This window comes from Tenrec ecaudatus, chromosome X (assembly GCF_050624435.1).
Source record: "Tenrec ecaudatus isolate mTenEca1 chromosome X, mTenEca1.hap1, whole genome shotgun sequence".
NCBI lineage: Eukaryota > Metazoa > Chordata > Mammalia > Afrosoricida > Tenrecidae > Tenrec > Tenrec ecaudatus.
In genome coordinates, this window is record NC_134548.1 from 109,903,808 (window position 1) to 109,928,553 (window position 24,746).

Genomic DNA, 24,746 nt, shown 5'->3' on the forward strand with positions numbered 1-24,746 from the left:
TTGACTCTGTTTTTCCTCATTGTTTGTCTTCTGGGATTCCTATTAGTTTAAGGATTTTAGTTTTTTTCCATTTCTTTCATTGTTCTCATGGGTATTCTCTAAGTCTCTTGAAAGATTAAAATAGAATTTTTGTGAATTCTGTTTCTGGTAGTTTCATGGCCTCTTCTCCAGAGTACTCCATTGTGTTTGGTTGACTTTCGGTTGTTTGTGTTGGTTTTTCCCAATTTCTTTTTTTCATTTTTTAATTCACTATTGTTTCATTGGTATTGTGGTGCAGCTGTTAGTGGTGTGTGAGCTACTGGGTCATGTAGAGGTAGATGGTTCTGTTTAATGATGTGTGAGATGTCAAAATACTCAAAACCAAACTCATTGCCATTGAGTTAATTCCCACTCATAGAGAGCCTATAGGGCAGGGTAGAACTACCCCTGTGGGTTTCTGAGATTGTTATTTTTTCAGGAGTAGAAAGCCTCATCTCTCTCTTGCAAAACACTTGGTGATTTAACAACTACACTATCAGGGTTTCTCAGTGGACATATAGGAGATAGAAAGTATACACTGATGAAATGAAGAAAAGGGGGAGAGATGGGTAAGTGGAGAAATTGAGGGAGGGCGGTGAGAAGATCCTTATACAAAGACATTAGACTCTGTGCATCACAACAAACTATAGCTATCCTTGAGAAGGATGACAATTTCAGAACACTTAGTTGTGCTCATGGAGAACCTGTACATGGATCAAGAGGTAGAATTTCAAACAAGGGGATACTGCATAATTTAAAATAAGGAAAAGTATGTACATCAGGGTTGTATCCTCTCACTATATTTATTCAATCTTTTTGCTGAGCAAATAATCAGATAAGTTGAATTATCTGAAGAATAATTGGTTTGGAGGAAGGTTGATTAACAACCTTCAATATACAGATGAAACAACCTTACTTGCTGAAAGTGAGGAGGACTTGAAGTACTTGCTGATGAAGATCAAGGATTGCAGCCTTCAGTATGGATTATTGCTCAATGTAAAGAAGACCAAAATCCTCACAACTGGACCAGTAGTGATGAGTGGAGAAAAGATGGAAGTTTTCATCTTGTTTGCATCCATAATCAATGCTCATGGAAGCAGCAGTTAAGACATCAAATGACACACTGAATTAGGTAAATCTGCTGCAAAAGACCTTTTCAAAATGTTGAAAATCAAGAATGTTCTTATCTGTAGCATTGTGCTTGTGCTGGTCTAATCCGATTTGTAAGGCAGAATTGAGGTCATGATAGTGGGGGGAAGGAAGCATTCAAGAACTAGAGGAAAATTGTATGTTTCATCATTGCTACACTGCACCCTGACTGGCTCATCTCTTCCTTGCGACCCTTATGTGAGGGGATGTCCAATTGTCTACAGGTGGGCTTTGGATCTCCACTCCACCTCCTCCCGCCTTGCATTGGGTATGATTTTTTCTGGGTCTTAGATACCTGATACCTTATCCCATCAGCACCTCATGATCACACAGGCTGGTGTGCTTCGTCCAGGTGGGCTTTGTTGCTTCTCAGCTAGATGGCCACTTATTTGTCTTCAATCCTTTAAGACCCCAGGCACTATATCTTTTGATAGCTGGGCACCATCAGCTTTTTTCACCACATTTGCTTATGCACCCATTTGTCTTCAGCGATCGTATCATGGAGGTGAGCACACAATGATATGGCGATGGTGTCAGGAAGGTGAGTATCACAGAACATCAGATTATTAGAACAAAGTGTTTTTGTGTTGAGGGAGTACTTGATTCAAGGCCAAATGTCCATACAGATGTAAGTACATAGATCTGAGGGACCAGCCACAATCCCAACTACATGGACAGCCCCCTGCCCCCAGAAGAATTCACTTAAGAGGACAGCACTGAAGCTACAGTTCAGGGACATGTCTGATTAGAGCACACAGGAATAAACGAAGGGAGAGGGATAGAGAGTGGAGTACATCCTGGTCCACCAAGTCCTGACTATGATATTCCTGCTCAGAGCAGCCAATGCATAGGGCTGGCACCACCATGAGACACAACATCATTCACTGAGAGGTATGGGGAGAGATGGGTAAGTCTTTTATCACGGTTTTATCATTGCCTTTTAGCAATGTATAATATTCCATTATGTATGAGTGTAACCACTGGTCTCCCCACCATCCAGAAGAAAAAGAGAGTGATGAAAAGAAAAAAAACATGGCAATAGGTTGTCCAGTGAAGGAAAGGGACCATACAAACATCAGTTTCCACAACGCAGACTGGAAGAACTAGATGGTGCCCAGCTACCACTATCAACTGCTCTGAAAATTGTTATATTAGAAGATCCTGTAACAATGAGTACAAGAAAGAGGAAAATGTTCTAAAATTGATTGTCGTAATGATTGTATAACTCTTCCTTTTTTTCCCCAACAGTTTTATTAGCACACAATTTACATATCATATAATTGAATAGTTCAATTGCTCAATCTTATCAAGGAGAAAGATTACTTGGTCATAAAAAGAAGTAAAGTATTGATACATGCTACAATACGGATGAATCATGAAAACGTGATGCTAAGTGAAACCAATGGGTTGCAAAAAAGACACCCATTGGGCCTGGAACTGAACACACTCCTGTGGCTCAACTTTCAGTCAAGGGATCCCCAAAACTCACTGCCTTCAAGTCAATTTTGAACTGCCTTTTTGGGGTTTCTGGGATTGTAAACCTTTACTGGAGTAGACAACTCCATTTTGTTTGGTTTTGTTCCATTTTGTTCCTAAAGAGCAGGTGGTGGTTTCGAACTTCTAAACTGGTGTTCAGCAGCAGAGTTTATAATCCACTCCATCACCAGAGCTCCTCAGTGAAAAGATAGCTAGGCCAATACAGTGAAGAATAACACCAGGTACATATTCTCGACAACAAGCAATCACAGAAGATCAAAAGGGCAGTATTTGCTCAAGGCTAAATGCAGAAGGTAGGAAAGAAAAGGACAGAAGGAAAAGGGGAACAGTAAACATGGGGAGGAAACAGGGAAAGCGTTGCTCTAGTTTGGGGGCTGCAGTCAGTGTCACGGATCAAAATGTGTATGCATGATTGAATGTCAAATCAATTTTCTCCCTCGGAACTTCATTTACTGCTGCTGGTGGGACTTTACATGTGTGCAGAAATTCTGTAAGACCCAGCAATCCTCTGTCGGGTACATGCCCTAAAGAAATAAGACCCAGCAATCCTCTGTCGGGTACATGCCCTAAAGAAATAAGACCCAGCAATCCTCTGTCGGGTACATGCCCTAAAGAAACAGGACCCATAACATGAACAGACATCTCTTTCTTTTGGGCAAGAGACATTTTGGGACGATTCCACCTCTTCTTTTACATAGATTGGATTCTCTTGGACAGTAGCATGTGCTTTCTAATACATCTCTTCTATCATGTTTTGATTTACGTTGTTCTTTATTTTATTGAGAAAACTGTTTCTTGGAAGCATCTCCATCCTCTTCCATTAGGTAACACATGTAGTCTGAGATATTCTGACCCAGGATGTGTTTCCGATGTACTTCTGCATTGGATTCTTTGCCTTTTGAATAATAATCAGGGAGTTGCTTGGGGCTATGAGCCTTCATCTGCAGCCCCGCTGCAGAGCCTCAAACACTATTTCCAGTGGTAATCCTGGAAAGGCCGGTGTCCACATAGCAGGTGAAGGCACCAGGTTGACCATCAATGCTTTCCACATTGTATTCATCTCCAGTTACCTCCACTTGGCCTTCAGAGATCTTATCCACGCCAAACCTATTCAGAAGTCTGCGCGACAGCGGCAGGCCAGTACAGTATGCTGCAGCATTACTGGCCTGGCCAACTTTCACACCCTACTTAGGAACTTTGTGAGCATCAGCTGCACGACCATCATATCCCCCGCTATAGGGGTGTAAATACTCCTGTTGGGGGTGAACTAACAGGAACCATCATCCTGTATTTGGGGGTATTGTACTTATTTTTATCTAGGATGACCAAGTGCTTTCAAGCATAATAAACAGTTTTGGCCTCTCACCGTCCTCCACATTTCACTTGGTGTCTCTTGAAGCAGGCCTTGTTCTTTACAGTTTCACCAAGTCTGTCCTGTGGGACAGAAAGCAGCGTTTGTGGCTGGCTGCAGGCCTCATCAAGTTGAGTACCTTCCCATATATTTAGTAGTTATTTTTACATATTCTCTGTGAACAAATTGATGCATGCCTTTGCCCTACTTTTCTACTCTTTTTTTTTCACTTTATGAATGATTTGTAAGAGTTTTGAGATTAGGATTAATTAGTATGTTAGCATGTCTTTTTGAATTCCACCAAAGATGTTAAGTTTTGTTTACTTAATTTATTAATCTTTTCCTTTGGTGGAAACTTAAGTTTGTTATGGGCAATTGAGTGCTGGAAAGCCCTCGCTGGTTCTGTGACTATATGCATTTCCTACCTGGCCTTGGGAAAGGGCCTCCCTCTCACAGGGGCCCCTCACAGGGGGAGCCTCCTGCCGGGGTATCATGTTTCAGCGTTCTGAGAAAGAGGCTGCCTGCAGGGTCTATATTTAGACTATGACAGGAGAATGTCTGGGGACTGACTTCTGCATATGTTGCCCCTGAGGTCTGGGATTACTCTGAGGGGCTTATGTGGGTGGTGCAGAGAAACTGGAACAGAAGGCAGGCAATGAAAGGGCCTCTTTCTCCGGAAGACTGCTTGGGATCCTGTGTACCCTCCTTCTGTTGGAGGGAAAAATAACCAGGGCAGCCACAGTCACCCACACACCCCCATGGCCATCTACACCCACCGTAAAATACTGAACATGAAAAATAACAAACAAACAAGAAAAACAAAGCCCAGTTGCTGCGGAGTCGATTCAGACTCCTGGCGACCCCATGCATTTCAGAGTAGAATTGCATTCTCTGGGGTTTTTCGATGAAAGGAGCCCTGGTGACATAGTGGGTTGGGTGTTCGGCAGCTGACCGCAAAGTCAGCTGTTCAAACCCACCAGCTCCTCGGCGGGAGACTTTCTACTCCGATAAAAAGCCCTGGTGACAATTGTGGGTAAGTGTTGAGCAACTAACTGCAAAGTCATGCTTCAAAGTCACAAGCTTCTCCTAGCAGGGAAAAAACAAAGATCTGTGTGTGGGATTTACCATCACAGAAACCCTATATAGGGTCGTTTTGAGTCGGAATTGACTCGATGACAATAGGTTTGCTTCAGTGAGGTGACAGGAAGTGGATTCTTTTTTATCATTTTATTGGGGGTGTGTACAACTCTTATCACAATTCCATCAATCCATCCATCCATCCACTGTGTCAAGCACATTTGTACGTATGTTGCCATCATCATTTCCAAAACATTTTCTTTCTACTTGAGCCCTTGGTTTCCGCTCCTCATTTTCCCCTCCCACCCCCATTAACCCTTGACAATTTATAGATTATTATTGCTTTTTCATGTCTTACACTGACCGATGCCTCCCATCATCCACTTTTCTGTTGTCCATCCCCCTGGGAGGGGGTTATATGTTGATCATTGTGATCGGCTGCGCTTTTCTTCCCCCACCTTCCCCTTACCATCTTGGTATCGCTACTCTCATTATTGGTCCTAAGGGGTTTATCTGTCCTGGATTCCCTATGTTTCTAGCTGTCTGTCCCAGTGTACATGCTCTGGTCTAGCCGGATTTGTAACATAGATTGGGGTCATGATATTGGGGGAAGGAAGCATTCAAGAACTAGAGGAAAGTTGTATGTTTTATCCGTGCTATACCGCACTGAATGGCTCGTCTCGGGAAGTGGGTTCTTACTACTAACTTTGTCGTTAGTAATTAGATGCAAACTAGTCGCAATGTGCAGGGTCCTTTAACTCGTAGAGACCCTACATGATATAGAGCAGAATGGCCCATAGGTTTTGCTAGGCTGCAGTAGTCACAGGAGCAGCTTGCCAGGCAAGTCACCCAAGGAACCGCAGATTGAGTTTGTTGGTTAGCAGTTGAGCGTTTAACTGTGTCGCCATCAGGGACCTAGGCATTGGTATAGTAAATCTATGAGACTGCCACCAGCGTTATTATCGCTCCTGTTGCCACAATAAAAAGAAAATCCCACCTGCTGAGCCTCATTTCCATCAGGGGCCCTTTCATGAGTGCAATGAGACTGTTTCCATCACATGTTGTGGAAAATCCAAATAAATACCCCTCTCACCCCCCGAAGGGAAAGCAGGGAATTCTGTGAATTCATTAGTTTGTAAGCCACTGGATTCACCAGGAATTGAATCTCTGTTAAATTATCTAGGCGACATATACTCACTTCTAATACACCTGGCAGGAGACCAGAACTTCAAAAGATTGTAAATCACTTGTGGAACATGCCTAAGATTAGAAAATGGAAAGAAAGAAAGAAAACAGAATGTGTTTCAAAGATTAATTTAAAACGCACATTATAAATGTGCAAGTGTTCTGGAACATTTTGTACTTCAAAGGTCAATAACTACTAGTCATTTTTAAGGCTATGAAATTGCTTATCACTCCCTCCCTCCCTCCCTCCCTCCCTCCCTCCTTCCCTTTATCACTGATATCAAGAAATCCACTCAGACATAGGACAGAGTAGAACTGACATCTTTGTGTTTCCCAGGCTACAAATCTTTGCAGGATTTGATGTAGCAATAATAAATGAGTCATTTTTTTACAACCTGAATATAAACATTTTTAATGTCGAATGGAAATGGCTTCATTACACTTTCCGATTACAAAAGCAATGAGTGGATGATAATGTTTAAACAAACAAACCAACAACAAGAGCGAGGTAGGGAATGTGACAAAAAAAGAAAATCACATCTCAAATTGTGCGTTCTACTTTCCTAACGCTCACTGCCTCAGCTCCGTTTTTGGTGCAGGCCAGTGGAGTAACGGAGGGGAAATTGTGCAGGGAGGACAGGAGGCTTTGGTCTTACAGCCAGGGAGAGAAAGAGCCATTTCCTCAAAGAAGCAGAAAAGGCCAAGTCCCAGGCCTGCAGTGGACGGGGGAGGGGAGGGTGAGCAGACCCTCCCCTGTCACCAGAGAAGTGTAAACTCCATCCACAGGGCGGAGATGCCACTTGTGGCCCCTTGGATTGGAGAGGCTGAGATGAGTGACAGGAGGTGCGCGCAGGGGCACTGCGCATGGGGTGGTGGTGGAGGGGGTTGTCTGCGGGTGGAGGTGGCAGGGTGGGGGTTGGAAGGGTCTTGCGGCACTGCCCGTCGTCCCCCCCCTTCCCAGGGGGAGGGAAGGGCGAGCTCGGCGATGACGCACGGCCCTCACGTGACCGGGAGCTGCAGAGAGACGCAGCCTTCTGTGCAGTCGACACTCGCCTCTGGGTACCAGCTCCCCGCTGCCCGGCGCACGGCGGCTGGCTTCGGGCCCGGGTAAAGCGCAGCAGGTAAGGCCCGGCGACAGTGCGCCTCGCCGAGCTGCAGTCGCCCGCTGGCTCTGGACATGGGTGCGGGGATGAGAGGGGGCAATGCGGGCTCAAGTTTAAGAAGCCTTCATCTCTGATTTTCCTGTCTCCCTGCCCCCACTATCAAACATATGTGTTGGGTAAGCGTTGGACTGTTACTTCTAGGTTGGTGGTTCAAACCTACCAAGCGCTTGTAAAAATTAACAGCCTCGGAAACTCCATATCGGGTCTCTAGGAGTCCGAATCAACTTCGTGGCAGTGAGTGTGGTGGGGAGAATGTTTCTAGAGGGAAATGAAGATGCTCCCCTTTTCTGTGCTCTCTTCACTGACTGCACATGCCCCCCCCCCCCCAGCTGCCCTTAGCAGTAGAAGGGACGCCACGGTGGTGTGTTTGCAGAGAAAATGGTGGACCTTAGTGACTGAATGGAGGGGATGTTGGGGGTGGTTTCTAGGCATGTGGAGAGGGATGTTTGACAATTAAATTCCTGAACCCAGAAAGGTGAATCTCTGTAACTTAGGTGCTGATCCGATGGTCTCTGGTGCCTTTACTCTTACTTGTCTGTAGCACAGCAGTTGGGTGTAACTGTTATAGCATTTGTGGCCTGGTTAGAGAAGGGAAGGAGAAGCCTGTCCAGGATCTGTGGAGGTTAGTGTGAGCATGAACACTGTCTGGGAACTGCTGAGTCAATATGAATAATATATGGCAGGGGTCTTGGTGCCCCCCTCTGGCCGAGATTTGGAATGGGGCCAATTAGAGGACCGTTCTTAGCCTGCATCTACGTAGCCACTGCTGTGACAACAGAAATGCCACAAGTGGGTGACTTTAACAAGTAGCCATTTATTTTCACACTGTTTGGGATACCGAAAGTCAGACTTGGGAACACTGGCTCTAGGGGAAGGCTTTCTCTGTCTGGAGGAAGGACGGTGTCTCCTGTCAACATCCATGGACCCAACATTTCTTGGGGATACACATGTGTTTTTCCAACAATCTTACCCTGGATCTAGAAGGTTCTCAGTGCAGTACAAATAATGAGCTCCACTCCTGGCTCTTCTTTCTTGGTGGGAGAGAAGTTCCCATTTCTCTGTTTGCTTCTCTTTCTTGATATCTTTTATACGATAAAATGCGATACAGGTCACACCGTATCGAAACTCCTCTTACATTAGATTAGGGATTTGACCAGAGTAGTGGTGTCGCATCCTACTCTCCTCGCCTTATATTTGGTTGACCAGTCACATCAGATCACATCACGGCAGTAGTATTACATAATTACCAAATCACTGAGATGCAAGGCCCCACCAAATGCCGTGTATTTGGGGGGAACATATTCAATCAAGACACTTACCAAGGTTAGGTGTCTATTGATGATCATTAAAGACAACAAACTTTTCTACGGATGCTTTTATTTGCCCTTCAAGTAATATTGGGAAAAAGTACCAATTGCGTCAAATATTACTATTTTTGTATGTCTTGGCAAGATTGAGAGAAGCAGTAATTTTGCAAGAAGCAAAAATATTCCCATCCATTTTTCTCCTTTAGTGCTGGAGACTCCTGGAGATGATGGGCTTATGGACCCACAAGGCAGGAGGCTGTGATGCTAAAATATGGAATCTAGAAGCCACAATCTTTCCAATCATCTCCTAGTCCCGCCCTCCTGCCCCCGCCCACTGCAATATATTCCACCTAACTGATTTTTCCTAATGAAGGAAATTGTAGGGGGGAGTTTGAGGAGAAGCATAGAACTCATAGATGATTTTCAGGTTATTTGCCTCTGCCTTTCCCTCTATTTTCACACTGTCCTTTTCAGTGCTGGGAAAGCCCCCCTTTTCAGGGAAATGGATCTCTGAATGGAATGTCACGTGCACTCAACATCCACAATATTGTTCTTTTTGTCTCTTCCTAGGTTCTTCCCATAGGTCTACAATAGGGTGTTTACCACTGGAAATACGAGAAGACCGGGAGGCTGGCATGGAATTATGGAGGTTGGTGTGAAGGTAGGCAGTGGTTGGGGATGACAGCTGAGGGCCAGCATAACAGTTGGCTGAGATTTCCAAAGTGCTGCCCCACACCCTGCTGACTTGGGTGCAGGGAATGAGTAAGGGTGGGCAGGAGTGTGACTGAGAGGAGACTGAGGGGGAGACCATAAGAAAGGTCACATTAGTCTACTGAACTTGAACTGGAAAGGCATGGTCTGGGGTTAGGGATAAGGGTGCTTGTCTGTTGCCCCAATGACTCAATTGTCATTACTTTCTCTTTGTTTACTTGTCCATAGGTCTGTCTGTAGGTCTACTATAGGCATTGATACCACTGGAAGTGAAGAAACAAGCGGACATTACTCCAGATCAGTATAGACTGGTAATAGTACGGGGACTGCCAGTGTAGATCTGTAGGGTGGGTTGATGGAGATCAACCTGCATCTGGTAGTGAGCAGTGCCCTGTCTGAAGGATCCCAGCCTTTTGATTTCCCAACTACCTTTCCCAACCCCCACCTTTACTTTTGTTGTGGTTCAAGGAACCGTATGACAGCACCTGGGGATATGGGGTGAAATGAGGAAGAATAGACAGGCAGTTTACTAATAAATTGCCTAGCACCAAGAACCAAGTAAGTGTCTTCTCCTATCTGTTTCTCCATTCTATCTGTCTGTCTATAGGTCTCAGGATCTCGTGAATGTATTGACCTTCGTTAAGGTGTATCATCAGTCAAGAGCAGGAAAGAGGCGGGGACTGCTTCAGATCATACCAGGTTGGTATGCAGATGGGACCTATGGAGTGAGAACCAAAGTAGGTCCAGTAAATATTGAGGTCTGGACGCTTCTCAATCTTCCACTTAAAGCCAGCTCTTCCATCATCCTGCCTACTGTACATTTGATGTAGGGAAATATGTGTAGAAGCATGTTGCGGGGAACTTATTGGGAATTGAGATAAATGGGGAGGGGATGAAGCAAAAGGGATGGAAAGAGAGTTTATGAAGCATCTACTTCTTTCACCAAATATAAAATTTCTTCTTTTCCCTGCCCCTCTGTGCATCGACATGAATGAGGCAACTGAATTAGAAGATATATTTCAGTCCCATTTAATTTCTCCACTCCTAGGTCTACCTCCAGTGGTAGCTGTACTGGCCATTGAGTAACCGAAGAATTCGTACCAAGATCTTCCATCCTCTTTGTTCAGCCTGAGTGAGCACTCTCTGTACTTGTTTGTGCCTTCGCCAGGGTTGATTAATGGGCCGCATTCAGGAAGTGGGCTGGGTGACTGCAGGACTTGTGATCTGGGCTGGTACCTGTTACTGCATTTACAGATTAACCAAGGGAAGAACCAAGAGAGTGAGAAAATTGAATAGAAATGGGTCCAGAGTCAAGACGGAGCCTGTGGTTGGGGTACAGAGCCAGACTTTGGCCAAGAGTGAGGCCATGCATGGGGAAGAGATCGAGACTATACCCCAAATCAAGACTGGAGCCGAAACTGAACCAAGAGGTGGGACTAGGGGTGAAGGCGCTCTAGCCACTGCTATAGCCAAACCCAAGACCAACTCCAAGGCCAAGGCAATGATTGGAGCAGAGGCCAAGACAGAAGCAAAGCCCCAACCAGAGGCCAAAGCAGATATCAAGACCGAGGCAATGCCTCTGGCTGGGGCCAAGGCCAAGGCAAAAGCCAAACCCAGGGAAGTTTCCAAGAAAGAGGCCATGACTCAAACGGAGACTGAGGTTGGGAGAATAGCAAAGAAAGAGGCGGTGACCCAAACCAAAGCTAAAGCTTGGGCACTGGCTGCCAAAGCAGAGGCTGCCAAAACAGAGACCTACAAAGAAGCAACAGCCCAGACCAAAACTGAAGCTCATACATTGGCTGTAAAAGAGACGGAGATTAAGAGAGTAATGGTGACAGAGACTGAGGTCTTGGCAGTGACCAAGGAAGTGGCCACAATGGGAGCCATGACCAAGACTGGAGTTGTGACGGAAGTGAAGACAATAACCATGGATGGAACTATGAGTGTAGCCAGTACCCAGTTGGAGGCTAGGTCTGGAACCATGGTTGATGTGAAGGAGAAACCTAATGTCATGTCTTGTGTAGCGGCTGGAGTGGATACAAGGTCTTGTGCACAGTCTCAGGCTGTGGACAAGAGCCAGGTGGAAGACATGCCTGGTGTGAGGATTGAGGCCAAAGGGAATCACAAAACCATGTCTAAGGAAGAATCTGGGGCAAACACGAGGGCTTCTACCCAGCCTCAAAATGTTGTTAAGGCCCAGACTGAGAGTAGATCTGTAACAAAGGTTGATACTGAGCCTCAAGCTACACCTGGTAATCAGGCCGAGGCCATGCCTGATGCCATGGTTAAAGGTAGAGGCAAATCCAAGGCCATGCCTAAAGGAGAGTCCAGGGCCAACCTGAGGGACAGTGCCCAGACTGAGACCTTGCCAGATGCCAAGGTTAAAGCTAGAGGCAATCCCAATGCCACGTCTAAGGCAGGGGATGGGATAGACATGTCGTCTTGTTCCCAGCCTGTGGCCAATACCCAGGCTGATGCTTTGCCTGATGACAGAATGAAAGGTAAGGCCAATACTAATGCCGTGTCTAAGGAAGGAGCTGGGACAGACACAAACGCACAGCCCCAAGCTACGGCCAAGAACCAGGTTGAGGCATTAACTAGTACTAAACGTAAATCTAGGGGCAAAGCTGATGCCAAGTGTAAAGCAAAGGTCGGAGCAGACATGAAATGTGTACAGCCTCAACCTGTGAACAAGACTCAAACTGATTCTAAGGCTGCATCTGATTCTAAGGTTGATGCCATGGAAGATACTAATGTCATTTCTAGGGCAGGAGCAAAAGCAACCAGTTCCCAGGGTGAATCCCTGCCTGGTGGCAGGAGTAAGGCGAAGGGCATTCACAATGCTGCATCTCTGGTAGAAGCTGAAGCAGATGCAAAGGACTCTGCCCAGCCTCAGACTGTGGCCAGTTCCCAGGTCAAAACCTTGCCTGGTGGCAAGAATAAGGCCAGGGGCAACCCCAGTGCTGTGTCTAAGGCAGAAGTTGGGGCAGATACAAGGGACTCTGTCCAGTCTCAGACTTTGGATAATTCCAGGGTCGAAGCCTTGCCTGGTGGCAGGAATAAGGCCAGGGATAACTCCAATGTTGTGTCTAAGGCAGAGACTGAGGCAGATACAAAGGACTCTGGCCAGCCTCAGACTGTGACCAGTTCCCAGGTCAAAGCCTTGCCCGGTGGCAGGAGTAAGGCCAAAGGCAATCGCAATGCAGCATCTAAGGTAGGGACTGAAGCAGATACAAAGGACTCTGCCCAGCCTCAGACTGTGGCCAGTTCCCAGGTCGAAGCTTTGCCTGGGGGCAAGAATAAGGCCAGAGGCAACCGCAATGCTGCATCTAAAGCAGAGACTGAAGCAGATACAAGGAACTCTGCGCAGCCTCCGACTGTGGCCAGTTCCCAGGTCGAAGCCTTGTCTGGTGCTCGGAATAAGGCCAAGGGTAACCCCAGTGCTGTGTCTAAGGCAGAGGCTGGGGCGGAGATAAGGGACTCTACCCAGCCTCAGGCTGTGGCCAGTTCCCAGGTCGAAGCCTTGTCTGGTGCTCGGAATAAGGCCAAGGGTAACCCTAGTGCTGTGTCTAAGGCAGAGGCTGGGGCAGACATAAGGGACTCTACCCAGCCTCAGGCTGTGGCCAGTTCCCAGGTCGAAGCCTTGTCTGGTGCTCGGAATAAGGCCAAGGGTAACCCCAGTGCTGTGTCTAAGGCAGAGGCTGGGGCGGGTATAAAGGACTCTACCCAGTCTCAGGCTGTGGCCAATTCCCAGGTCGAAGCCTTGACTGGTGCTCGGAATAAGGCCAAAGGTAACCCCAGTGCTGTGTCTAAGGCAGAGGCTGGGGCGGGTAAAAGGGACTCTACCCAGCCTCAGGCTGTGGCCAGTTACCAGGTCGGAACCTTGACTGGTGCTCGGAATAAGGTCAAGGGAAACTCCAATGCTGTGTCTAAGGCAGAGGCCAGGGACTCTGCTCAGCCTCATACTGTGGCCAATTCCCAGGTCGAAACCTTGACTGGTGCCAGGAATAAGGTCAAAGGCAATCCCAATGCTTTGTCTAAGGCAGAGGCCAGGGACTCTGCTCAGCCTCATACTGTGGCCAATTCCCAGGTCGAAACCTTGACTGGTGCCAGGAATAAGGTCAAAGGCAATCCCAATGCTGTGTCTAAGGCAGAGGCCAGGGACTCTGCTCAGCCTCCTACTATGGCCAATTCCCAGGTTGAAACCTTGCCTGGTGCCAGGAATAAGGTCAAAGGCAATCCCAATGCTGTGTCTAAGGCAGAGGCCAGGGACTCTGCTCAGCCTCCTACTATGGCCAATTCCCAGGTTGAAACCTTGACTGGTGCCAGGAATAAGGTCAAAGGCAATTCCAATGCTGTGTCTAAGGCAGAGACCAGGGCAGATACCAGGAACTCTGCTCATACGGTGGCCAATTCCCGGGTCGAAACCTTGACTGGTGCAAGGGTCAAGGCTATGTCCATGTCTGAGATAGACATCACAGCAGATATTGATATGTATGCAAATCCTGAGGATGAGGACACGCCGACTTCTGAGAGTCAGGCTGGGGCAGGCATTCAGACCCATCAAAACACTCAATCTAAGGTCCACAACCTTTACTGGAATGGGGTGGGTATTGAGGATTGGATGGCTGCTGAGCGGTGGATCAAATTTAGGTTTCAGGCCAGGGATGGATACTGGGAGAACAGCATGTCCTGGGCTGGGGATGACAATGAAGTCAGTATTGGGTCCTGCAGTGGAGCTAGTGATGAGGCTGGGAGTAATCGGTCATGGGCTGCAACTTGTGATAGGACCAGCATCAAGCCCTGGGCTGGGACGAGGACTGGAAATGAAGTCAGTATTGGGTCACAGGCTGAAGCTGGAGGCCAGACCAGTGAAGGGTCATGGGCCACAGAACCTGGAAACCAGGCCAGTGGTGGAACCTGGGTTGGGAGTCAGGCCAGTGAGGGATCTTGGACTGAGAGAAAAGCCAGTGGGAATTCCTGGGGTGGGGGTGGAAATAAGACTATTGGAGAGTCCTGGACTGGGACTGACATCCAGCTTAGTAGGAGCCAAGCCAGTGGGGGGTCCTTGGAAGGAAACAAGGCCATTAGCATATCCTGGACTGGAGATGAAAATCAGGCCAGTGAAAGGTCCTTGGATGGAGCTAGGATTCAGCCTAACAACGAATCCTTGACTGGGACTGAGGATCAGGCTGCTGGTGTGTCCAAGGCTAGATTTGAGGATCAGGCTAGTGGAGCAGGATCCTGGGTTGGGGCAGGTGACCAGGCTGGTGGAGGAACCAGGTTGGGGTCAGATGATCAGTCCAGGGGTGGGTCCTGGGCTGGTCAAGGAAATCAGGCTAATGGAGTGCCTTGGATTGGCGCAGGGGACCAGGCTGACAATGGTTTCAAGCATGGATTTGAGGATCAGGTCCCTAGAGGAGGCTCCTGGGCTGAGTCTAGACCTAGGAATGAGGATAGTGGAAGGACTATGCTGGGGCTGGACAACCAGGTCAGTGGAAGTCCCTGGGATAGGGCAGAGGACAAGGCCAGTGGAAGGTATTTATCTGACGTTGTAGACCAGGCTGGTGAAGGATCTAGTTTTGTGTCTGAGGATCTGTCTAATGGATGGTTCCGTACTTGTACTGAGAGTCAGGCTAGTAGTGGCGGATCCTGGGCTGCATGCAGTGGCCAAGCTAGTGGAGGACTCAGGCCAGGGCCAGAGGACCAATCCAGTGATGTGTCCTTGGCTGGAACTGGAATTCACGTTATTGGAGGATCCTGGGCTGGGGCAGGTGGCCAGGCTGGTAGAGGACCCAAGGGACCAGAGGACCAGTCCAGTGGTAGTTCCTGGGATGGTGCTGGGGATAAGGCTGAGGATTGTTCCAAACCTAGATTTGAGGATCAGGCCACTGGAGGAGGAACCTGGACTGTATCTAGGACTGGGAATGAGGCCAGTGGAGGGTCTAGGCTTGGTCCCAAGGGCCAGTCCAGTAAAGAGTCTTGGACTAGGGCTGAAGACCAGGCCAGTGGAAGGTACTTGTCTAAGGCTGGAGACAAGTCTATTGGAGGGCCCTGTGTTTATCCTCGGGATGAGGCTAGTGGGGAATCAAGGTCAGGGCCCTCAGACTTGTCTAGTGGTGGGGCCTGGGCTGGCACAGTGAGACAGAACAATGGATCCTGGCTTGTGACTAGGAATCAGGCGGGTGACTGCTCCAAACTTGGATTTGAGGATCGGGCCAGTGGAGGTAGGCCTTGGGCTGGGGCTAAGTGTGGAGATGGAGCCATTAAACGGTCTAGCCTTGGGATTGAGGACCAGGCCAGTGGAGGGTCTCTGTTCAGGGCAGAGATGGAATCCAATAAGGCATCTTGGTTTGAGGCTGAACATGACACTAGTATAGCGTCTTGGTTCTGGGAAGGGGAAGAGTCTGTGTCCAGGTCTGGAGGTAAGAATGAAGCCAGGATTAAATCCAGATCAAGGCCTGGAGAAGAGACCATTATTGGCTCCAGGTTTGGGTCTGAGGCCAAGGCCAAGGCCAGAAGTAGGACCTGGATACAATCCGATGAGGCATCCTATATGGGTTCCTGTGAGGGGGCTGAAGGTGGGGCTGAGGCCAGGAGAGGGTCCTGGATCTGGGATATAGATGCAACTGCTGATGGTTCTAATCTTGGGGCTGGGGGAGAACTTGACCTAGGGTACTGGAATTTGGCTGGGGACGTAGATAAGGATGAGAGAAGTCTAAGATCCAGTCCTGATATTGAGGAGATCAGTTTACGCTCTTTGTTCTGGGCTGAGAGTGAGGATAGTTTAGAGATCAGACCCAAGCCTGGGAAAGATGTTCAATTTGAATGTGGGACCGGGGGCGAGTCCAGAACCAAGGAAAAAATTGAGGTTGCCGGTGAAGTCAATGCAACTACTGAAAATGAGAATAGTAGGAGTCGGGGCAAATCTAGATCTGGGGCTCAAGCTGAAATGTCAGCTGTGTCAAGAGACATATGTTCCTCCATGGTCCCTGGGGCAGGAATGGAGTCATGGGGAGGAGCCATGATTTGGACAGAAATGAAGTTTCCATACCGAAAGAAGTTCTGCCTCCCACCTGAAGATGAGCTCAGAAAGCAGATCAGGGCCGGGGAGAAGATGCGGCCCTGGGCTTGCCGCTGTAAACGTGAAGCTAACATGGACCCTCAAGAGCTAGAAAAACTCATTTGCATGATTGAGATGACGGAGGATCCTGCCATTCATGAAATAGCTAATAATGCTCTTATAAATAGTTCTGGTTATCCCTACTCCCAAGAAGTTGTTCGTAATGTAGGTGGCATTTCAATTATCAAAAGCTTGCTCAACAATCCCCACCCCAGTGTTAGGCAGAGGGCTTTAAATGCATTAAATGCCATCTCAGTGGCTGCTGAAAATCATAGGAAGATTAAAACATACGTAAATCAAATCTGTGAAGACATTGTCACCTATCCTGTGAATTCAAGTGTGCAGCTAGCTGGGTTAAGGCTGATCAAGCACCTGACTGTTACTGGTGAGTATCAGCATATGGTTGCACATTATATTTCAGAATTTCTTCGCTTATTAACTGTGGGAAGTGGAGAAACAAAAGGCCACATTTTGGAAATGCTTTTTAATTTCTCTAAAAATCCCTCTATGACAAAAGACTTGCTTATTGCCAATGCCCCGACATCACTGATTAACATCTTTAACAAGAAAGAGACAAAAGAGAATATTCTCAAAGCTCTTTCACTATTTGAGAATATAAATTACCATTTAAAAAAAAGAGCAAAAGTATTTACCCAAGACAAGTTTGGGGAAAATTCTCTTTACTTCCTATTTCAACGACCTAAAATATGTGCCAAGAAACTTCGAGTCTTAGCTGCAGAATACAATGACCCTGAGGTGAAAGAAAAAGTTGAGCTATTAATACGCAAATTGTGATTGGTTGAATGATTCCAAATAAAGTGGAATAGTATTCTGGTTGTGCAGCCTGGAAGTAATGCACATTGTATATGACATGATAACTTTGAAGATGGCGTTGCTCAACCATTTCATGGTTAAAAAATGAATTCAAACTTGTAATGGAAATGTGTTGACTTTTATCTTGCCTGGATTAAGATATTTTTAGTATGCTTCATGAGCAGACACTGAACTGATTCTACATGAGATAATCTTTGGTCCTTTGTGTGGACTTATGTTTATACATCTGAGACTTTATTTTTATGTTATCAATAAAGCTGTGGGTTTTAAGCAGAAATAAAGTCATTGTCCTTGTCTTTGAATTTATCATCTATTCACAAAGGTAAGTTTCATGGAAACAAAAAGATGGCCACAAGCTGATGCTTTTTGTGGCTGCTTAGAGAAGACAGAAGCTGCTGTGGGCAAGGGATGGTTAAGGAAGCTAGGCTCGAAGGTGTGGTGGGAAGGAAAGGGTGGAGGTGGGGCTCCTGTTCCCCAGAGAAGGCTGGCCTGCCTGCAGTGGAAAGTGTGGGGAAAGGGGAATAATGGGAGATGGAGTTTGACAGGAGAGTGAGCCCCATTCCCAGAAGAGCCGGATTCCTAAGCTGCTGAGTCTGAATGCTAGTCCATCTCCCCCTGGGGGCCAACAAAGTCTTTTGGGACCAGAGAAATGGCTGCATGAAAGGAAAATGAATGTGGCTGGTGTGTGTGATGGATGGGTTGTCATGAGGTGAGCAGAGGGGTGGGGACTGGAGATGGGAAAACCATTAGAAAGATGTCACCATGGTCCAGGCATGAGATGACCAAAAGGGGAGGTTACACTGGTGGTCATGGGAATGGGAAAGAGAGGGTAGACTCTTCCAAAGAGGAAGTGTTGAAACCTGTTTTGAGGCCTACAGAAAGGGACAATTTCATATTCCAGGGGGAGTTGATCAGGCATTTTCCTCTTTCTTGACCAATTGTGGTGGCTATGTAGTTGCATAAGTTGATGACTATTGTGAAGCCATAATAAAATGTAGCAAAACGACAAATGGGTGCATAAGCAAATGTGGTGAAGAAAGCTGAAGGTGCCCGGCTATCCAAAGATATAGCATCTGGGGTCTTAAAGGCTTGCAGGTAAACAAGCAACCATCTAGCTCAGAAGCAACAAAGCCCACATGGAAGGAGCACACCTGCCTGTGTGACCATGAGGTGTTGAAGGGATCAGGTATCAAGCATCAAAGGACAAAAAATCATTTCATTGTAAATGAGGGGGAGTGCAGAGTGGAGACCCAAAGCCCATCTGTAGGTAATGGGACAGCCCCTTACAGAAGGGTCATAGGGAGAAGTCGAGCCAGTCAGCGTGCAGTGTAGCAAAAATGAAACATGCAACTTTTCCCTAGTTCTTCAATGCTTCCTCCTCACCCACTATCATGATCCCAATTCTACCTTACAAATCTGGCTAGACCAGAGGATGTACACTGGTACAGCTATGAACTGGAAACGCAGGGAATCCAGGACAGATGATCCCTTCAGGACCACTTGTGAGAGTGGCAATACCAGAGGGTGGAGGGAGGGTGGGGTGGAAAGGGGGAACCAATGATAAGGATCTACATATAACCTCCCTTGGGGGATGGACAACAGAAAAGTGGGTGGAGGGAGATGTCGGACAGTGTAAGACATGATATAATAATAATTTATAAATTACCAAGGGTTCTAAGTGGAGAGAAAATATTTTGAAAATGATGAGGGCAACGACTGCACAAATGTGCTTGACACAATTGATGCGTTAATGGATTATCGTAAAAGTTGTATGAGCCCTCAATAAAATGATTTTTTTAAGGAAAAGGAAATGCAGCATTATGAAGAATGATTTCCAGTTCTTTGATGAAATTGATAGGCTACCCGGGGCAGGACCATTGAGAGGGGTGCTGGAATTTATATAGGAGAAGATCTGCCTCCCTCCTGCCCCATGGCGTTGTGCGATGTCGCGGTAGCGGCACTTTCAAACTGTCCTCCTTGGTGGGAGTGTGCATTGGTACAAGGTCCATCATTCTCAAGTTGTCAAGATGTGCATACTCCTTGACCCAGGGATTCCCCTTGTAGAACTGTAGACCTTAAAAATAACCAAGTAGTTCATTTGTGAAAAGTTGTGTATTTTCACCTCATTTTTTAGCTTAAAATAGCATACATTTATTATTGTTTAGTTCTGGAGGTCAGATATCCAAAATGGGTCTCACAGAATTAGCAATCAAGGTATCAGCAGGACTTGAGGGCGTCCGTGGCTTCTGGAGGTTCTAGTGGAGAATGCTTTTCCTTGTCTCTCTTAGCTTCTGGAGGCTGTCTGCCTTTCTTGGCTCATGCCTCTTTTTCTATCTTCGATGCCAGCAATGGCATTACTCCCAACCCTTTCTTTTGGTCATCTTATAACACAATTCACAAAGACAATGTTCTACACCTTAATTTAGTGTGTAGTGGCAGGGGTGTTAAAAGCACATGAGCTCTGTCACTGGTACAGATGGGAACTGGAAACACAAGGAAGCCAGGGCAGATGATCCCTCAGAAGCAGTGGTGTGAGTGGCGATACTGGGTAGGTGGAGAGAGGGTGGGTTGGAAAGGGGGAACCTATTTCAGGGATCTACATGTGACCTCCTCTCTGGGGGACATACAACAGAAAAGTGGGGGAAGGGAGACATGGGACAGAGCAAGATATGACAAAATAATAATTTCTAAATTATCAAGGGATCATAAGGGAGGGGAAGTGGGGAGGGAGGGGAAAAAACGAGGACCTGATGCCAGGGGCTTGGGTGGAGAACAAATTTTTTGAGAATGATGAGGGCAAAGAATGTACAAATGTGCTTTACACAATTGATGTATGTATGGATAGTGATAAGAGTTGTATGAGCCCCTAATAAAATGATTTAAAAAAAAACGAAGCACATGAGCAGCCATCTCAGGGCAATGAAAGTAAATGGGCACCTGGAAACAATGAGTGCAATGGACTAGTAGACCATGCACACCTCAGCCTTTACAACCCTGAGACCTGAGGACTATATGGTTACCAACTACCAACTGCTCTGTAAAAGATCCCTTTAAAGCAGTGGCTTTCAGCCTTTCTTTTTTTTTTTTTACATCACAACATTGTTTATTATGTGGATTTTTACAATACAAACAAAAAATACAGAAATGCAATATATGAATACAGCTAAATGCAGAATGGTGACTTTTTTTCCCCCTTTAAGAGGCCATGATTCCCATTTCTAGTAAAATAAAGAGACTGCACAGTTGGTCGTTAGCTTCACAATTTTGTCTAGAAGTGATCTATAAATGCATTTCCCCCCTGCTACTTACCAAAGAATGTAAAAAGGGAGTTAAAGAAAAGTTTCCTTGTTGGTTCCTACCATATGAAAGATGCTATATTCTATTTTAGCAGGGCCAATACATGGAAATATCTAAATTAAACGCTATTACAAAAAATGAAGCAGTAATGAGGTCCTGGCTAAAGAGGGCACTAAATGAGAATAATATATATTTAAAGAATTCAAAACAAACACAAAATGGCTGTTATAAAAAGCTCTAGGTGCATTGTAAGAATATAGGTTCTCTGTTTTTCCATGTGTGTTTTAACCATGGAAGTGTCAGAAATAGGGTCAGCAGTATTAGACTAAATTACATTATTGTCTACGCTGCACTGCATGGAACTTCTGCGTTCTAATTACCATAGAGAAGCATAGTATGCATCATATTATCGCAATTTATCCTCAATGAAAACCTTCCAGAGTCCTTTATTTTGGAATAGCCTGTAAACAATCAAAACACTAGAACATGATTGTACAACAGTAATATGTTCTCTTGCATTAAATTGAAACATCTGTTTAATAAAAAAAAGGAAAGTAGGAAAGGTACTTAGAGTTGTTACTTTCTAAGTACACAATAAGCCTAGACAATTCAAGGCATCTTAATCTCCATCAAGAACAACAACAAAAAAATAATTTTTGTGGTGCTGTTAAATCCATCATTATGGATAAAACTGGTGCAAATTGGTCAAACGGATCCAACAAACACTGATGTCCAAGCTGGCATATTGGCAACTATTACGTAACTGGTGGTCAATAGAGGGTTTAAAAGATCTTCCCTTTCTTCTTGTTCTTTTCCAAGGTCCTGGAAGAGTTCTGCTGTTCTAATATACGTTGTTGAGCTTCCCAGTTTGCTTTCTCATCCTCAAACTGACGCTGCTTTTCCTCTAATTCTTTGTGCTGTGCTTCCAAATTCTTTTTCATTTGCTCATGATGCCGCTGGAGCTCAGCTTCAGAGTCCTTCAGTTTCTGAACTTTCTCTTTGACCTTCATCTCAAACACTTGCTCCATCTCCATCTCCATCTTCTTCATCTTGGCAACATGCTCCCTCCTTTCCTCTTCCATTTGTGCCAGAGGGCTCTTCGTAAGCTGGCCTTTATTCTTGTTGTTATCAACCCCATTGTAAGTCACAGCTGCTAGTTTTCTGCTTCTGTAGTTCTCAAAGTGTACATTATTAGTGACGTATTTCAAGTCCTGCATGTGTGTTCTTATCAACATATTTCTTAGAATAGTAAAGTCACAATGTTCCCCATTTTCAACTTCAGCAACACCCCAAGGATACTGCCTTCCTCTGACCCTTTTGCCATTAACTTCAATGATAGTATTACTTCCTACCACAGCAAGAGGTAAACGGTCCTTTATCTTTTTAGCAAGCTTATTTTCTTCTTCATCATCTGTTTCTGTAAATTAATTTATTTTAATTTTGTGCTCTTGGATTTCTTTCATTATCTGTTTTTTAAACTGTTGGCATTCCTCTGGTGTGAGTGTATCTGCTTTGGCAATAAGTGGGATGATACTCACTTTTTCATGTAAGCGCTTCATAATCTCAATATCCAGTGGTTTAAGTCCATGTCCTGAAGGAGCAATGAAGTACAAACAACACTGCACTCTGTTGTCAGGCATCTGTCGTCTATTCACTCGAGATTCTGCATTTAGGTAGTCCTCAAACTTACTATCAATGTAATCAATAATGGGCTGCCAGCATTTACTATTATCCACTGCATCTCCAAATCCTGGAGTATCAACTATTGTGAGCAGTAGCTGCACTCCACCTTCTTTGATTAAAACTTTGGATTGTTCCACCTGTACAGTTTTTTTTATCCTATGGGAAGGACCAGGATACTCAGGAGAATACAAATCTGTGAGGAATAATGAGTTGATTAACGTTGACTTTCCCAGTCCAGATTCACCTACTACCATAAGTGTGAATTCAAACCCTCTCTTCACTGATTTTCTGTATACTTGATTTGGGAGATTTGCAAATCCCACATAGCCTTCAAGGTTCTTAGCTACTTTGTAAAGAACACATTTCCATCAATCCAGTGTTCCGGATTCCCATGGTGCTGCTGTTGACGCTCCTCTCCTCAGCAGCCGGCTTTCAACCTTTCTAATGCTGAGGCCCTTTAACACAGGTCCTCATGCTGTGGTGATACTCCAACCATTACATTATTTTCGTTGCTACTTTATCCCTGTAAGTTTGCTACTGTTATGAATCATAATGTAAATGTCTGATATGCAGGATGTATTAAGTGACCCCTGTGAAAGGGTTGTTCAACCCCCCCCCCCCCAAAAGGGGTCGCTACCCACAGGCTGAGCCCCGCTTCTTTAAAGGGTCCTGGATAAAGTGGGAGGAAAATGTGGAACAGAACTCAAAATTTCTAAGAGACCAGGCTTCCTGGGAGAATAGGGACTGTTGGGACCCCTGATACTCTGTCACTTGCACATTAGAATGATCAACATTTAAGATCAAAAGGACAGCATTTATTCAAGGACAAAGTTCACAGGGTTAGGAAAAAAGGAAAATAGAAATACAAAACACTGGGAGGAAGTGCGACTGCTCAGGGTATACTGAGAGGTTTGTAAGGATGAGCCCAATCAGAATGTCTATGGATTGCTAAATGGAAACCTATGTTTTCACTAAACTGTCACCATAAAAAGTTAAAAATGAAATGTAAAGAATGGTGTGGTAGGCATATTCATGGACCCAATGCGGCTTTTGTTCTGTTATACTGACTCTATAGCACCTAGTGACAGAGCAATGATGTCCACTTCCTAACCCTGAAAGTTGTGAATGTATTAACTTGTACAACAGAGGAACTTTGTAGTGCTTAAGGATTTTAAGATGAGATGATTATCTTCACATCTTTTTAAATGTGAATAAACAACTGCCCTATCTTGATATCGTTGAAGGCATGTGCACTCAGTGAAATATTGTAAACCCATTAAAATGATGATAGTTACCTACATTTATTTGCACGAATAAGTCTCCTTATAGTAGATGGGGAAAATAGGCTGAAAAGTGCATACCATATATATTTTTTTCATGGTAAAATACATGTTTAAATTGTTTTCTAATAATTTCTTATGGCTATTGTGTTAGACAAATGGTCGATTTGATTAGATTTTTAAAAATACTTACCTGTGGGTTTTGATTTTTATATAATAAATATGGATTTTTTTATACAATGTACTAAAAAAGAAGGTTAGATTTAAGGTAGGCAGGCCTGTCAACATTGGAGGAGTCTGAGGCAAAAGGACAAATGGAAGCTCATCTATGCATATTTTTGTCTAAACTTTTGGAAGGTGTAAATTTAAAATCTCAACAAATATTATTTAAATAAAGGTGAAACTGTAAGGATAAATGTCAGAGGATTTCAATGTTCTTAACTAGGATAGAAATAAAACCATTCTCCGTCCCCACCCCCAGCCAGTCCTGGGGCTTTGGGGCTTGGCTCAAGGGGAGTCCCTCTCGGACATGGGGTACAGTGAATGGTATGACTCTTTGCTGAGCATGCCTACACAGTAGGGAATGCTGGGCCCCCCTAGGGTTTCCCGTATGGGCTCCAATAAATTTCTTCCCTTTTGCTAAAAAAAAAAAAGAAATAAAACCATTCTCAATTCCAGTACTCAATGGCAACCAACTTGCCCATGTAAAAATAAACTGGTCTCACACCTGTGGTGGAGTCTTTGATGTCCTGAACTTTCTTCATGAATAATAATGAGCTCATGATTTCAGTTGCTGAGTGTGCCACTAGCAGACGGCCCTCAGCTGTTCTCTCCCTCTAGGAATTGCCTCAGCTGCAGAAAGCCACCTTCCCCAAGGTCATACCCCCTTCTTGGGGGCACTTCATAGCCAGTGACTGACTCTTCTACCCCAAATTGGGACTACTTGACTTTCCCCGTTGCTCAATCCAGTGTCCTTCTCTTCCTTTCCATAAGTGGTGATCCTAGGAGTATAATAAATAAATAATAATACATAATAAATACAAATACAAATTTGTAAATAATAATAAATAA

At 45.3% G+C, this 24,746-nt stretch overlaps 1 protein-coding gene and 2 pseudogenes across 3 annotated transcripts; 1 reads left to right on the forward strand and 2 right to left on the reverse strand.

Annotated features, from left to right (window-relative positions):
• Positions 1 to 3,113: 3,113 nt before the first annotated feature.
• LOC142433624 (large ribosomal subunit protein uL18 pseudogene) lies at positions 3,114 to 7,456 on the reverse strand (annotated as a pseudogene).
• On the forward strand, positions 7,201 to 17,673 carry ARMCX4 (armadillo repeat containing X-linked 4). Of its 3 annotated transcripts, XM_075538225.1 has the most exons (5): positions 7,201 to 7,398; positions 9,318 to 9,408; positions 9,687 to 9,769; positions 10,066 to 10,157; positions 10,507 to 17,673. In XM_075538225.1, exon 5 carries the CDS (start codon positions 10,636 to 10,638, stop codon positions 17,374 to 17,376), a length of 6,741 nt encoding a protein of 2,246 aa, XP_075394340.1. In that variant the 5' UTR covers positions 7,201 to 7,398; positions 9,318 to 9,408; positions 9,687 to 9,769; positions 10,066 to 10,157; positions 10,507 to 10,635; the 3' UTR covers positions 17,377 to 17,673. The 3 variants fall into 3 exon arrangements, with proteins under 3 accessions (XP_075394340.1, XP_075394341.1, XP_075394342.1); XM_075538226.1 differs by lacking the exon at positions 9,687 to 9,769; XM_075538227.1 differs by lacking the exon at positions 9,687 to 9,769 and having other exon boundaries at positions 9,318 to 9,396.
• Positions 17,674 to 21,479: 3,806 nt separating this feature from the next.
• LOC142434416 (septin-7 pseudogene) lies at positions 21,480 to 22,812 on the reverse strand (annotated as a pseudogene).
• Between the last annotated feature and the right edge of the window lie 1,934 nt (positions 22,813 to 24,746).